The 16568-nt window shown below is 34.0% G+C and overlaps 1 protein-coding gene across 1 annotated transcript in view; it reads left to right on the top strand.

Moving 5' to 3' along the window:
- Window positions 1-302: 302 nt before the first annotated feature.
- Window positions 303-16568, top strand: part of Zip48C (Zinc/iron regulated transporter-related protein 48C) — a 231494-nt gene continuing 215228 nt past the window's right edge. Inside the window, exons 1-2 of the mRNA XM_089633448.1 lie at window positions 303-532; window positions 7820-8054. Of these exons, the coding sequence (XP_089489574.1) occupies window positions 425-532; window positions 7820-8054 (343 nt within the window). The 5' untranslated portion in view covers window positions 303-424. The remainder of the gene's footprint in view (window positions 533-7819; window positions 8055-16568) is intronic.

The raw sequence follows: 16568 nt of genomic DNA, 5'->3' as shown, positions 1-16568 counted from the left end.
TTTGAAAACTAAAAATAATTTTTTGATTTGCAAAAAATAACACCTAAGAAACTAAGAAGTCAAATATCTTAACTGTGTAGAAATGCTATTTGCTACCTGTGTTCAATATAATTGTGATTAAAAAGTTTAGTACGTATATAATTTTTTGGTATGCCGATTTTCAATGACTACTCTTGGACAAGGAAATAATATTAAGAATTATCTGTTTTACTACGGTTCCTACCGCACTAATTGAACCGGGAATATTTTCAAAACACACGCGTTTGGCAACACTCGCCGAAAACGTCAACGAAATTATTAATGTCAGCTAGTTTTGCGACAGTTGGGTCAGCGAGGTGAACGAGGTTTTATACTCAGTAAGTGTTGGGAAAAGTGTTAACATTGTGTTAAGTGATAATCCGAGTGAGTTGTACCTTCCTAAATCATGTTGGAGGGATACGGTCCTGTGACCCAGGCTCTGCTTGGGACACTGTTTACCTGGGGAATGACGGCCGCCGGAGCGTCGCTTGTAATCGTCATCAGAGGGACAAGGGTACGATGAACTTTTTATTAAATATCCCTGCTAATACATCCGGGTCATCACCTGGCGAAGGATTTAACACAAACATGTAATCCAACTTTCAGAATCGCATAACTACATAACCTCTCTCGTGTTGTTTACGTTTACAATTTACAATCCACAGGTTCACGTATTAATATAATTAATTCGATGTTTAACGAAACGTTATTGAGTATTTCAAGGTTTGTTTAACCAATGGTCATGTACTATTTGTATATATAGGATAGTACTATAAAATCCTGTTATTATCTTGAATATATTATTTTTACTTTCTTAGTAAATTTATCTCTTTGAAACTAATTGAAATGAGTAACGTTCGCGGTGAAAAAAAAAGTGCAAATTATGAGGGATTAAATACCTACCTTGGTATATTATTTATTTATTTTCATTTTTCTAATAGAATAATATTAACAACTATACTTATAATGCAGATCAATACTAACACTAATAAAATTATAAATTAGAAACTAAATGTACACTAATGACACCAACAGCTTTAGGCATACATTTTTTAAAACTATAGTTATACTTTTGATGCTTGTAAGGTGATATTGTCCAAAAGTTGCACTATAGAAATTAGCGAAAATATATTTACCGACTAGTGCAGAATTCGGAATAAATTGTTTATTTCTAATAAATTCCACCTCTTTAAGGACATACAATTAACCTTGTGAATGCCAAACATTTTAAACATCATTTCTATTGCTATTGTTGGGAAACTACACTATTTTTTATAAATATATAAACACTTTTCTTTCCTAGATCTCTGCTCCTTCCTATCCTTCCTGTCCTTTAAAAAACCCTCGGCACAGTATTCCCAAAGATGACAAAGGCCCTGAGGGAAATCATTTGATTCAGAGCCTCCTGTGTGGAGCTAATGTAAAAAAATAATTTGGTTTTTAATTTGAAAGGGTTCGGATAGATTACTTAAATACATAATGCAATTTTGATTTCCATTTCCATTTTGCTATAATTTTGCGTGATAAATAATTCTGCACCGGGCATTTTATGTTGAGCACGCAAAGATACAGTATTATTGATATATCTAAATTTGAGCATGACATTACATTACGCATTCTCTTTTGTTCTCACTGTTAAAATGCATTTATTAATATGATCTTATCGTTGCTAAGATTTGAATACCTTGTGTCTCTAAATTTATATTATTTAAACCGGTTACTAAATCACAGACTATGTGTAGTAATATTATATTTAACCCTTGAAACCTCTGGCACATTGACCGTTGTATTTCTTAAACATGCTGTTAGAAAATCGGAGAATTTGTGTGTATTTCCGCTTCTCAATAAAATACAAAGAAATGGGATATTTCTAAATGTATCCAAAAACTAAAAACTGTTTTTGAAAGGTGATGAAAAACATTTTCAAATTTTATTATTAAAAATATAAATTTTTAAAAAATAACATAAAAAAGTTTTTAAAATGGCTCACCTTACGTTTTTTTTTAAACTAAAATTACTGATTACAAAAAAAAACACATTTTTTTAGACAATTGTATTAAAAACTGTATTGCCCCCTCACTTTTTGTCATTTCTTATAAAAATAATTTGTAATAATTCACAACGTTTCATCAATTTTTCTGAAATTGCAGTTGGAACCTTTGGTTTATATTTTTTATTTATTAACATTCAAACCTGCTAAACTACTTATGTAGTTTGTCAGCAGGTACATAATGACAACATTTTTGCAATAACATGGTACAATTAGTGTGTATATAGAAGTGTACATTTCAATTTTCCTGTGGTTGACTTCTAGATTTGAATATAAATCGAGTTTTTTTTCTTTCTAACGCCGTTTAGATCATATTTCTAATTCTCACCATAACATTAATAGAGACAGAACGATTTCTATAAGCTGTTCCGAAAAACAAACAAATTGACTCTAAGGTTAATAAATGTTTGTTCGCAAAACTGAACAAATTAGCTCAAGGAGTTAACCAAAATTCAATCAGTGTTCGAAATACTTTACTTGGTTATTAAAGCATCTTCTAAAACATCTCACAGTCTTAAAAAGAACATCAAGTCATTAAAGTATCTTCTAAAACATCTCACAGTCTTAAAAAGAATATCGAGTTATTAAAGCATCTTTTAAAACATCTCACAGTCTTAAAAAGAACACCAAGTTATTAAAGCATTTTCTATAACATCTCACAGTCTTAAAAAGAACATCAAGTTATTAAAGCATCTTCTAAAACATCTCACAGTCTTAAAAAGAACATCAAGTCCAACTGTTTTTCAACATACTTACTGAAAATTTTAACATTTTGACTTATTTCAATTTAAGACTTATTTCGATTTAAGGATTTACTTCAGCGGTCTGCGACAAATGGGTTCGCGAATCATAATAATCAGGTCAGATAATCAATCAGATATTTTCACCAAAGAGTTTAATAACTACAAAACGATTAATTTAAATCTATTACATTAATTGCTCTTATTTAATGCGATGTTAATTTATGATATAAAATGTATGTATAATTATTTCCTTTAACCTCCTAATATTTTATATAAATTGGGTATGAAGTTATGAAAAACAGCTAGAACCAGCTGTTACCTTGACATCTACCTGAACTATCTTCTGGCACTCATATTTGGTGATTTTTTTCTTCTAAGGTCGCTGAAAAAACTTTTGATTTTGTGGTCACAGGTCCAAAACGGTTGTGGACCGCTGGTTTACATAGATATAAACTTATAGGCCAGTGCAATTAGCGCCAAAAAGGGGGCCGCGATCGAAGTAATTCCGGTAGTCCCAATTTTTTAGTATGTTATATAAACTGATCCCCTGATGTAAAATCTGAATTTCCGACCTTGGCGCACCTGTGCTCGCGCCGCCATTTTGAAAAAACTGGCCAAAAACGGGCCAAAATCTAGTTTTTCTCAAATACCTCATTTCCAATGCAAATTTCGGCTAAAGTATCTTAACAAGTATAATAGAACATAAAATAACCTACAACTTTTGTAAGAATAAATTTCTTCTATCTCTAATAGGTACCGAGATAGAAAGTCGTAAAGGTGCGTATATTTTTGGAAAAAACAAGTTTTTTGCGCGACTAGGTTTGGTTTTTTATAAATACCTCGTTTCCAGTGCAATTTTGTGAAAATTTTATTTTTACCAATTATGTAGAACATAAAATTTCAAAAAAAGCTGTGCAGTTTATATAGTTTTTTTTTACCGATATAAAGAATAAACAAATCTAGGTAGGTACGCACAGAAAATCTATCACGGTTTATTATCACGTTATTAGATTTTTGTTTGCATTATTAAATACATACATCTATAAATTTACTAGAGGGCACTTTGGTATGGGAGGGGCTACCCCCCCACCCTTCTACTCCTCACGGAGTAGTAGTAGTAGTCACGTCTTGAGCCTGGAGCGGACCTGGAGATCTTTCTAATCAAGATAAGAATGTGGTAATCAATGCTCAGGACAATCTGGATTTTCAGGCAGTTCTATCTAAACTGATAGACATACTGAAATATTTAAAAGAAAAAGGACCTACTTCCCAGCTGTGGGTTCAGTACTTCGAGATGACTACACTAATTGAGCTGTATATTGAAGCGGAGCGTACTGGAAATTGGGAGCTTCATCTTACAACTGTTAAAAAAATGATACCTTTCTTTCACGCAGCCGCTCACTTCAACTACGCCAAAAGTGCACATCTGTCTCTTCAAGATATGTTGACATTGAAAGAGAAGATGGATTCAATCGAGTATGAAAGATTTACAAAAGAAGGCTACTTTACGATTCGACGGTCTCATAAATTTTGGTCAGGGATTTGGTCCGACATTACCATCGAACAAACTCTGATGAGATCGATGAAAACATCTGGAGGTTTGACCCAAGGACGGGAAATCACAGACAGTTCCATCCTTCGTTGGACTGCTGGATTCGTTTATCTGCATTACATTTGTGAGGGTATCGAGTCATTCTGTGGGATTGAATCAGGAACGTCAGAGCAACATGTAGAGATGAGGCCTACAAGAATTAAGAGGGATGATCGAGACGTTCAAACTCTCATTGATTGGTTTGCTTGCCATGAACCATTTCCTAAAACAAACGTGATTATGTCTATTAGCAGTGGCACAATCGGGGATAGCAAAGTCACTTGTCACATGGCTGAAAAGATGGGGAAATTTCGTATGTCTAAAGATATCAACCAGAGCTTTGGAAACCTACACTTAAAACGTAATGAAGCAATAATTTCTTTTGCGGCGGTGACCAGCAGTGTCAAAAATCAGGGTGTGACTATGGCAACAGATCGATTAATGCTATTCCATCGTATTTGCATTGCCAAAAAGTCTGAAAGTGAACAAAAAGAATATTTCCAATATGAACTCTCTCCTGTCCCATTGTCTCTTTTCTCAGAGAAAGGCATGCGCAAAGGAACGAAGTCTATATTTTACTCATCATTCAACCCTCTACCAAATAATACAGAACTGGGAAGCAGTAAAATACACAGAATTGATGTAGGATATTTACTGCACAAAGTTGTGTGGGGTCGTGCTCAACCTTTTTCAGTGATTTTCCAGCAATATGTCAGAAATGTACAAAATCATTACGGATCCAATGCAGTAGTGATCTTCGATGGATACCCAGATTATTTAGAAAAGAAAATCACTAAAGGGGTGGAAAGAGCACGGCGTGTTTGTTTTTTGAAAGCATGCACCCACAAGTGCCACAGGAAAATTTTCTGGGAAATGAGAAGAACAAGTCTCGTTTTATTTCCCTACTCAGAACCTCATTTGCACGATCCCACATAACGACAGTACAAGCTGAAAAGGATGCTGACGTTCTTATAGTAACCACAGCAAACTAGTTGACCTGATGTTACTCCTCACAGGTCTCTCACCTTCCAACGTATATTACCAAAAAGTTGGTACAGGTAAATCACCTAACGCGTTGTACTCGAACAAATGTGTTTTAAACACATTGAAATAGTTGAAAACATTTTATTCCTTCATGCCATTAGTGGTTGCGATACAACTGGAGCTCCGTTCGGTCAAGGCAAACACAAATTTTGTAATATTCTTCTCAAGAACCACTCAGTGAATGAACTTGTTCGTGTATTTCAAGACCCAAAAGCAAAGACAGAAACAATCACTTTGGCTGCCGAACAACTATTTGCACTTTTGTATGGCGGCAACGGGAAATCAAATTTGGAAAATTTAAGGTACATCATTTTTGTCAAAGGAGTAAAAAATAACAAATTCAATTTATCCAGGCTACCTACCACCCACCAAAGATGCAGTCCAGCAACACGCTTCAAGAACATACTTGCAAGTGCAGACTTGGCTTGGTCACGATAAAGATCCGACTGAATGGGGGTGGAAAAAGGATGCTGTTGGGTTACTTACTCCAGTAACAATGTTGAAAGAAGCTGCACCTCAGGCCTTGCTGAACTTCATATCATGTCAATGCAAAAAAGGTTGCGCTGGAAAGTGCACCTGCAGAAAGTCGGGTTTGAAATGTTCCCTACTCTGCATTCATTGCAATGGCAACTCCTAAGAGAATGCTGTAGAAGCCTTCGTTGATGACGATGACGAGGAATATGATGACCCAGTCGCCACAAATTTGGGTGATAAGACAGATGAAGAAGCTATTCAGGGCCAGAAGTAAGAAACTATAGTCAAGGGCTCGTACTTCTGTCTAAACTGATCTACCATTAATTTTATTTTTTGTTATGCTGACAACTTAACTAATAAAGAAAATAATGTCAATAAATGTTAATTTTACGAAAATACCAATTTTTTATCTTTTTTTATGTACCTTATCATCTTAATTGTATTAATAATCTTAAATGTATGTTATGATTACGTTGATAGGCATTGCAGACCAAGCTGCGAGCACAAATGTAGTGGCTCGGCCTATTTTAGTGGTCTTCCCATTGGGAATGTATGGCGACCGATATGCTGAAATAGTCTATCTACTATATAACAGGCATGACGATTGTTGTCAACGTATATGTTCTTAGAACAATAATTGTTAAAGAAAAATAAAATCAAGGAATGCCAAGTTTAAAACACCTAACCACTGTTTCAATTTTTGGCCTGGTTTTGGTGGATTAGAGTTTGGATACGTAATAGAGATAAAAAATATAAATTATATACCTTTTTCTTTAATGAAATTTTATGTTCTACATAATTGGTAAAAATAAAATTTTCACAAAATTGCACTGGAAACGAGGTATTTATAAAAAACCAAACCTAGTCGCGCAAAAAACTTGTTTTTTCAAAAATATACGCACCTTTACGACTTTCTATCTCGGTATCTATTAGAGATAGAAGAAATTTATACTTAAGAAAGTTGTAGGTTATTTTATGTTCTATTATACTTGTTAACATACTTTAGCCAAAATTTGCATTGGAAATGAGATATTTGGGAAAAACTAGATTTTGGCCCGATTTCAGCCAGTTTTTTCAAAATGGCTGCGCGAGCACAGGTGCGCCAAGGTCGGAAACTCAGATTTTACATAAGGGGATCAGTTTATATAACATACAAAAAAATTGGGACTACCGGAATTACTTCGATCGCGAATCGCTAATTGCACTGGCCTATTAGCAACATTATCACACATAATTTTTTTACATAATTTGGGAGGCAGGTATGAGAATCATTCGTTGGATAACTAACACCTCTGCCCTAGATCACACATCACCCCAAGCGGTTCCTACATTTGGTTACTTAGCAGGGGTGCCTGGGTTCATGGTTTGTCCAGGTCTAGATGGCGGATACATCTGCCCACCAACTTCGTGGCGGGCTAGATCGAAAGAGAATGTTTGAGTGAGACCCTTTGATCTCTCTAGCAGGACTCTCTCGACCCATCGCCTCTTGGATACACTGTCCCTCAGATTTTTACCCACCCCTCAAACTTACTTCCTCTCCTTAATAATAATTGATAATTTGTAAAGTGCTGTTTTTGTGAAAAATCACCTTAAGGGCACTGTACAATTTATTATGAGTACCTAGACTCATTCTAATTTTATCCTTAAAAAGACCCTTCACACAGCATCCCCAAAGATGACTTTGGCCCATGAGCTGGCTGTTTTCCTCAGGGGAAGGCCCTGAAGAAGTGTGGAGTTATTGTAAAAAAAAAATATATATATTTTCATAATATAATTATGCTTACATAATATATGTATATGTATAACACATAGCATGTGAAAAAATCAGATCAAAGTTATGGTACCTACTCCTTAAAATTTAAAAAAATAATAATAAATTTGTTTTTGGATTTGTTGCAGAGAAAGGTGCTAGATGCATCTCTGGGCTTTGCGGCCGGCGTGATGATCGCTGCCTCGTACTGGTCGCTGCTGTCTCCGGCCATCCAGCTGTCCGAGGAGTCGGGCATCTATGGGGAGAAGGGCGAGTATGCCTTCCTCCCCGTCACCGTCGGCTTCCTGCTCGGAGCCATCTTCGTTTATGGCACCGACGTCTTCCTCGACTATCTCGGCATTAGCTCGGCTAATATGATGCTAGGTAAGTTATTTACTATATTTGTCCATCATCCTTTCTAACTATATTTTCCCATGTTCACACCACGATTGCAGCAAAAATCACTAGCTTCATTCAGACGGCCCACGCACATTTGCTCATATTTTATACACTAGCGGTACCCCGCCCGTTTATATAGATAGATAGATTACATTTCTACTGGATTGAACAAACCAGTAAAGTTTCTATGTAAATAATTTTTGTACAAAAAAAAAAAAATATATATATTTATATGCGTTGGTGGGGTTTATGCTTAAGAGATAGAAATATACCTTCACGAACTTTTCTTTAGGCTTTTTTAAGATATACAATTCTGTAGTACATTATTTTGATGTATCTCATGAGGTTTAGCCAGCGTTAGCAACGAAGCGCACGAAAATATTTATTTAAAACTTGATTACAAAACACCGGCTTTTCTCTACTTTGTGTAAATATAATTTGCGTGTACATATTATGTATGTAACCCTTTTGGAAAAAATTCTCTAAATGAAAATCCTATTACAATTGGTTGCATAGTTTAGAAGAGCTAAGCGCACAAACAGACAGAAGCGGATAGCGCTTTTGTTTTTGACTATTTAGAGATGATAAAAGAAAACATAATTTTCGTAGTGGAATTGAGAGAAATTTAAAAAAAAAGATTAAAAATATGTAGGTACTTAGTAGATAAGGTAAAATTAAATTTTCTAAAATAATACATTCATCATAAAATAATGTACATAATATTATGATAAAATATAAACAAACTAAAAGAAAGAAAACAACACAATAAAAATAAAAATGAAGATGATTAAAATAACTTGAATATCTTACACCTTAGGGGGTAGTTCATAATAAACCATGACATTTAAATTTTCTAATATGCTTTGGTAAATTGTCCTGAGGATAAATGGAAGGGTTCCATGATAAATCATCACAATGACAATTCAACACACTTTTAAAAAGTGATGTAAAGTCATTAGAAATGATGAAAAAAAAAATTAAACCTAACCTTACCTACTTAACCCAGTTAAAAAAGTTATGTAAGAATAACAATAATAAAACATAACGGAAAAGGAAATTGTTATGGTAAAACAAAAACTAAAAAAATGCACATCATTATAATTGCACATAAAATTGCATATAAAATGTACATCATTAAAAAATGCACAAGGAAACATATTAGAAATAGAAATAGAGATAAAACTAAATAAATGATAAGAGTTAAAACTTTTTATTTAAACATTGTTAGGAACTCATAAATTCCTTAAAGAAAGTTCGTCCCCTTTCAAATAGCCAATATTGAACACGGATATTAAAAAGGGATATAGAATTAATTGACTTTACATCGGTGTTTAAAGCATTGTATATTTTAGGAGTGATGAACCGGAATTGTCGTTGAGCGAATGTGGTTCTAGTTTTAGGGAGCATGCATCCCAGGTTTGATGAAAAGCGGGTGTGTGTTTGATGTTGTGGAGACACCAGCAGGTTATTTTTCCGTATATAGCACAAGCTTGTCATAGTATATAACTGGCGAATATCTAAGACCCTAATTTTAGCAAATAGTTCATTTGAGGGGTGGGTAGGTTGGCATTTAAATATAATTCTCAAAATTAGTTTTTGTACTTTAATAAGGGCCGTCTGTTTCAACGCTAGCTATAGTAAAAGTAAGAATAAAAGTAAATGCTAAAGTTAAATTTCACCAAAATGCGTTTTTCAATCAATTTAACTCCTGGTTTTACGTCACTTTGAACTTTTGTTTTAACTTCCCGAAATCCGAGAGTTACTCGCGAGTTATTCGCGATTCTCGAGTTACTCCGCCATTGTGACATATTTGACAGTTCTATACGTAAGGTTCTTCTGTTGAGTGTTGTTACGAAACGATTATTAATCATGATTAATATTATCGAAGATGACAGTGGTGAAGATGAATTCGTCATGCAATATGTTTTACAGCGAAAGCCAAAAACATTTCGACCCCGTGTTAATAATATGGTCATTTGGGATGATTCCGAATTTTTGGCACGGTATCGCATGTCGAAAGAGCTTGCAAAATTTGTGACGGATTAAATTGAGGGAGATATTACGACTACTGGAAAGTAAATTATATTTTTCCGTGTAATATCGTATATATTATAACAGGTCGTCATTTATTTTTAAATACCCACAGAAATATTTTTCTAGGAACAAAACAATGTAATGAAAGTATATCTTTTTTCACAAACTTTGGTATAAAACTTATTATTATATTAAATAATGTTTCAATATACATATTATAATTGAAAAGAAACTATGTAATAAATATATAACTTTTTTTACAAAGTTTGGTTGGAATTATTAATCAAAGGAAACTAGCCCCTCCAATACTCTCAAGAAATTATTCCTAAAACTATAAATCGATCTTCATCATGTAAGTAAAAATTAAATTCTGAAATAAAAAATTCGAACACAATAACAAACAAGAAGTCAGAAGAGGTTATAATGACGCACAACAAACTTCTTGCTTCTGTATTTTGAGTATTTTGACAGTCACTTAACCAGAGATCATATTTAATCTTCGGTGTGGCCGTACCAAAAAATAATGCCGTGCGTTTTTCCACGTAATTTCGAGGAATATTCTGCTTTTTAGACTGGCCGCACTAGTAACTGTTACTTTTGCATAAAGGCACTTGAAACAGCGCACGGTCCGATTTAACATCCTTGTTACTTTAACTGACAGTTAAATTTTTAACATAGCTCACGATTTAGCATTCTGTTGAAACAGACGGCCCTAACTGGATTGATAATAGATTCTGCACAGCCACCCCATCCCGCAATACCATATGTTGTCACGGATTGGAAATGGGCAAAATAGACTTATTAATAGCTTCTTAGAGTCTCCAAGTCTAAGTTGGATCTAAGAGAGCAGAATATATGGCAGGGCTTACGGAGTCTTTTTACTGTGTCATTTATATGAGCCTCTCAGCGTAGTTGGTTGTCTATGATTATTCCCAAATATTTAGTTAATACTGTATCGTCTGCAAATGATAATAACTTACATCCAATATCCATGGTACACAATGTGTTGATGTATATAAGAAATAAAAATGGGCCTAATACACCGCCTTGAGGTACCCCATAGGACATAGATAATTTTTTGCTCATGTGTATTTTGAATTTTTCAGAATGGATAAGAGTTTGTTGCAATCGGTTCGTTAGATAGTTTAGGACTTTTTACTTGAATAGGACTTTCACAGAACCCGAAAATGAAAGTTGAAATTTGATGAATTGTTCAAATTCTCCGAAACAACCCGTCGTAAAAGTTCATTGAACTTGAATAATGTTACATAGAAATATTTCATTGTGTCAGAAGAACCTAGCAGGTTTTATTAACTTATAAAAAGTAATGTTTTGCTATGACCTCAATCTGTGGCGGTTTGATTGATCTATGTCTCCAGTGCAGTGGGGAACCATATGAATATGGGCATTGAACTCAGTCCAACGGATTGCAAGCCAAATGCACATTCAACCAATGGGAATAGCCAGCTAGTTGATTTAGTATTATAGAGCAATTTTTCAATAAATGCGAAGAGAGATTGGGCCATTATGACAGTTTTGCATCCCACATTTAATAAAATTTAAACCAGACGGCTGTACCTTTATTTAGAAGGATTAAACCGTCCTCTAGAAGTGAGACAGGCAGTTCACAATAATGTGCTAATATCAACCCTGATGGCCGTGGAACTGTCAGAGGAAGGATGAAAAAACTAAATGCTGTTGAAATGATAGTCCCAAAGCGTATATGTATGTGGTAAAACCATGTACGTATAACTGTATTATGAATGTGGAGATCCGCAAAGAATGCAATAGTGAATAAGATTAAGAAGCGTACGCTTGCATGGTTTGGGAATGTAGAGCAGATGAACGAAGAGAGGGGTGTAAATATATACGAAGCAAAAGTGAACGGTAGAAGAAATTGAGATTGAGGACGCGGGGGGAAGATCAAATCAAGGACTTAAAGTTAAAAAACGTTATCTACAAAAAACACAAGTAATTCTAGGCCTTAAAGTCAAATAATTTTATCTACAAAAAAGTACCAATAATTCAAGGGCTTAAAGTCAAATAATGTTAATAATTAGTATATCATCGAATTATTGGTATATTTTTTTTGTAGATAATATTATTTGACAATAAGCCCTCGAAATTTAGTCATTTCTTATCAAGAGTCAGTATAACAGAAGAGTATGTATGAATATGAATGAAGCAAGGAGTATTTGCCAAATCGGAGATGTGTGGCTGTCCACCCCCATCCTGCAGCAAAACGGCATGATGATTATTCCTTCCACGTGTTATATCTTTCATGAAATGCTCGGTATTATCGCCGATATTTGCCGTTTTTTCAAATAAATACCACATCTAATGAAACACACATTAATTGTAGATAAAGCATTCTTTGGAAGAAATCTAAAGCAGTGGCTTATCACCGCGTAGGCAAACAATAAATTGTGATTATTATGTTAAATAGAACATGTGTACAATAACTAAATGTGTCAATATTCACTGAGTTTATGAATTGTCAGTTTAATTATCATTCAAAGTTATATCATCTGGTGGTTCAGTCACACTTCTTTATTACTGAATAAAACTATACTAATTAGAAAAAGAAATACATGCATGTCATATTACATTTAGTTATTTTACTGTATCGAAGTATAATTTTGGTATATATACATATATATTTTGTAGCGTAATGCATGAATCAAGATACTGCAGTACCTATGTACAAATATCACACATCATGACATGCATAGTTATAATCCATTTTTATTCTTCTTGCTAAGCCTCTCATGTTATATTTTTATTATAAACTAGCTGACATGTAGCCGATGTTGCTCCGGAACTTATAAATGGTATTGGAATAAATGAGATTGTGAATTCTAGAATCCCTGACAACTGGGTACATTTTTAAGGTGGAAATATTATTATTGTAATGAAATAAGTATTTTTTTCACTTGATCGCGCCATGTGTTCTTCGGGCATCCTCGATCTCTTCAACCATTCGCTTTCAAGTCCTACATTCTCTTACACACTATTCACTTTATGTGAATCTTCGACAGCCTCCGTGGTCGAGGGGTAAGGCTATCTATATAATGTCGAGGGGTAAGGCTATATAAGGTCGCGGGTTCAAATCCCGGCATGCGCAAGTAAATTTTATTTGAATAATTTGTGTTATCTTACAATTTATTCATTTAAAATGATATAGTATATTTGCGGCACGTCCCAGAGTGGAAACTACTCTCAGTATCGCCCTGGTGTAAGACCACCATTCAGAATTGAAACGTGGCTTGAAATGTCTTTGGCTGTGTTTGGTGACCAGATCTGAATAGCCAGTTACATCCCCACCTTCCTCTTCCCCATCTGCTTCCCTTCCCCACTACCTTCACCTCGCCTCACAACATACCACAATATATGGATAATAGCTGACGTGTACCCAGCGTTGCTTATTATAAGGAGTTATCCTTAGGAGATAGACATATTAGTGGCGCTGTTAGTGGCGCACAAGCTGCTAAATGGGCACATTTGCAATCCAGATATTCTGGAACGAATTTCTTTTTATGTCCCTGATAATTTCATCAGAGCTAGACAGCACAGATTATTTATTTTTCCAAGGGGCAGGACCAACCTACCAATGATCATGCCTTTGGGGAGAATAACTACTTTGTTAAATCACATTTCTTCTGTGATTGACATTTTCAATTTGAACCAAAGAGAATTTAAGACGGCAATAAGCATACTATTTAACAAATCTGGTTAATCAGATAGTATTGATGTATTTACCCATGCAAATAAATGTATGTACTGACTTCTTATAAACTGTTATTTGTGAAATGTAAATGGAATATACTGTTTTTCACAATAAATCAATAAAATAAAAATATATACCATGCCAAACTTTTCTGTAGGCCTTTTTAATATATACAATTCCTTAGTACATTATTTTTATGATTTTCACAAGGTTTATCCAACTTTAGCAATATAAGCGCCCGAAAAATATTATTTTCATTGAAACATTGACTTTTCTCTACTTTTTACAAATATAATATGCATGTATTATACTATAATATAATCATTCCGAAAAAAAATCTCTCAATGATATTAATACCTCTATCAAAATCCGTTACCTAGTTTAGAAAAATTAAGCACACAAACAGACAGACAAACGGATAGCGACTTTGTTTTGTACCATTTAAAGATAAAGTCAGTCGTTCTAAACAATGAATTCGTATTATAATTGAACCGCATTGTAGATTAGTATAAACCGTAGCAAGGATATTCTGACATTTGTCCTCTACGGGACTTTATTAATAATAATAATAACTGCCGTAATATAATACCATATTATGAATGCGAACCAAATTCATTTTTAGAAAACAATTTTTTTTAAATATATTGATAAAACTATACTAACAGACCGAACGATTAGTCATAATAGACCTGATATAGTTTTACATGACGAAATTAAAAAAATAACTTATATCATTGATGTCGCTATTCCAAATTCCTGTAATATTCAAAAATCTGTTAATGAAAAAATAAGAAAATACACAGATTTAGGAAATTAAATAAAAAGAATATGGCATTCTCAGACTATAAAAATATTACCATTTGTTATTTCGGCTACTGGCATTATACCTAGCTCTCTCATTAAAAATTTAGGCGTATTAGATCCATCAAAAAATTTATTTATAAAGATGCAAAAGTCGGTCATTTTGAATACATGTAGGATAACGAAAGATTTTTTGAATATTTATGTTGAGGGATCAGTAGGATTTATTGGCCCTGTTAGGAGTTCCACCGAGCCGAACCCTCTGATATGAAAATATCTGGAGTCGGTGAATTATTTTCCCATTTGATCTCTGGTGATTTGACGTGTTGTTCTTGTATTGTTTTGTATTTATTTTGCTTATATAATGCACTTGCATAATGTTGATTGACTAGATGATCATTTGTGGAAAAGTGTGTGGAAGGGTTTAGTTTTTCCTAAGGGGAAGATTTAACCCGGACATAAAATCGGAAGTAGTAATAAAAAATAAAATAAAAATTCCAGAATGTATGCACGGGTAGTGCAATGGAATACATTCCATATTTTGAAATAATATACATAATTAGAGTAAGAAAAATAATAATAAAACATGGGTGATTCCGACAGGCACAAAAAAGATAATTAAGAGAAAAAAGATAATATATAAACACAAAAATGAGTGTAAGCAGCCATTTATGGAGGATATTTCGACATCTCCCATCTCCAGAGGGCCATCAGAGGGGACTCCATCCAGGCAACCATGGCAGTGATGATTTTGTTACTTGATTGGCGCTGTCTGCGCCATAACCTTTCCATGTGATGGCGGAGAAGCGCTCTGAAAGAGTGTACTCGTCCCTCCAGGAACATTTCCGTGGCGCTGCAGTATCTCTGTAGGCGGAATAGTTGGCGATAAGCATTATTGTAAGCGACTTTTAGCTTATGCCATTGGGATGCAGTGTAATCCACCCACAGTTCTGACGTGTACACAGCGGAGTGCAAAATGCGTTAAAAATTATTGTCTTTCAATTTTATCTTTCGTTAAAAAGTTAATAGTACATTCTATAATAGTTGGTTTATCATTCTATTGTCAGAGCATTTAAGTTTATAGTGATTTACAGTCATAATGACTTCTTTAATATTATTATTTAATTATTTTACTAATAATTATTGACATGACACTTCCAAGTGTTGATTTTATCCTCTCGCCAAAAAATGATTAATTTCCGTTATACCTGATTAAATTGACAGTATGATTTAGTAAATGACCTTCCATAATAAGGCTACATAATCCATAAAAAAATACAATAGTTTCACTTAAATGAACATGATATAAATAGCATTCGTTAAATATGTAGTTTAATGCCAAATAATGAAGTTTTTTTTTCATCCTAATAAACTAAATGCATTTTATGCAATAATTGTGTTATTTTAAATAGCTGGATATATAATTGTTTTTTGCATGAGGTTTTAATTTGTTGCCGACGTTTTATAGTTGTTTGTAGCCTTTGTCACTATTTAACGGTAAAAAGTTGGCAATCACGGCTGTTATGTTTGATGCCCTTCACTTTTTTTATCTATTTTTGCTGTAGTTTTTTTTACAATCTTTATGCACATGATTCAAATACTGGGGTAGAAACAGTGGTTTATTGGCCTTACCGCATTTTTAAATCCATCTGTTTGAATTTAACTTTGAATGCGAATCTTGGCAGCAGAAATTAACCCACTTCTTGACATACGATTGAGCTGAAACTCTGCAGATAGACTCGTTGTCGATGACAATGCATTCTTCAACTTTTGGTGTCAATTACTTGCACACATGTGGACATATATGCATTTCTCTCAAATCGGACGATATTACAGCAGTTAATATTTTAAATAAATGTCAGTCCTATACGATTGGCATCTAGCAAGGTCGGTAACGCGGTTGACCCGGTTCCTGGGAAGGAAAGTTCAATTCTCAG

This window comes from Hesperophylax consimilis, chromosome 7, assembly GCF_061612785.1.
Source record: "Hesperophylax consimilis isolate HC1 chromosome 7, BYU_Hcon_1.0, whole genome shotgun sequence".
NCBI lineage: Eukaryota > Metazoa > Arthropoda > Insecta > Trichoptera > Limnephilidae > Hesperophylax > Hesperophylax consimilis.
This window is presented reverse-complemented; position numbering and strand designations above follow the sequence as displayed.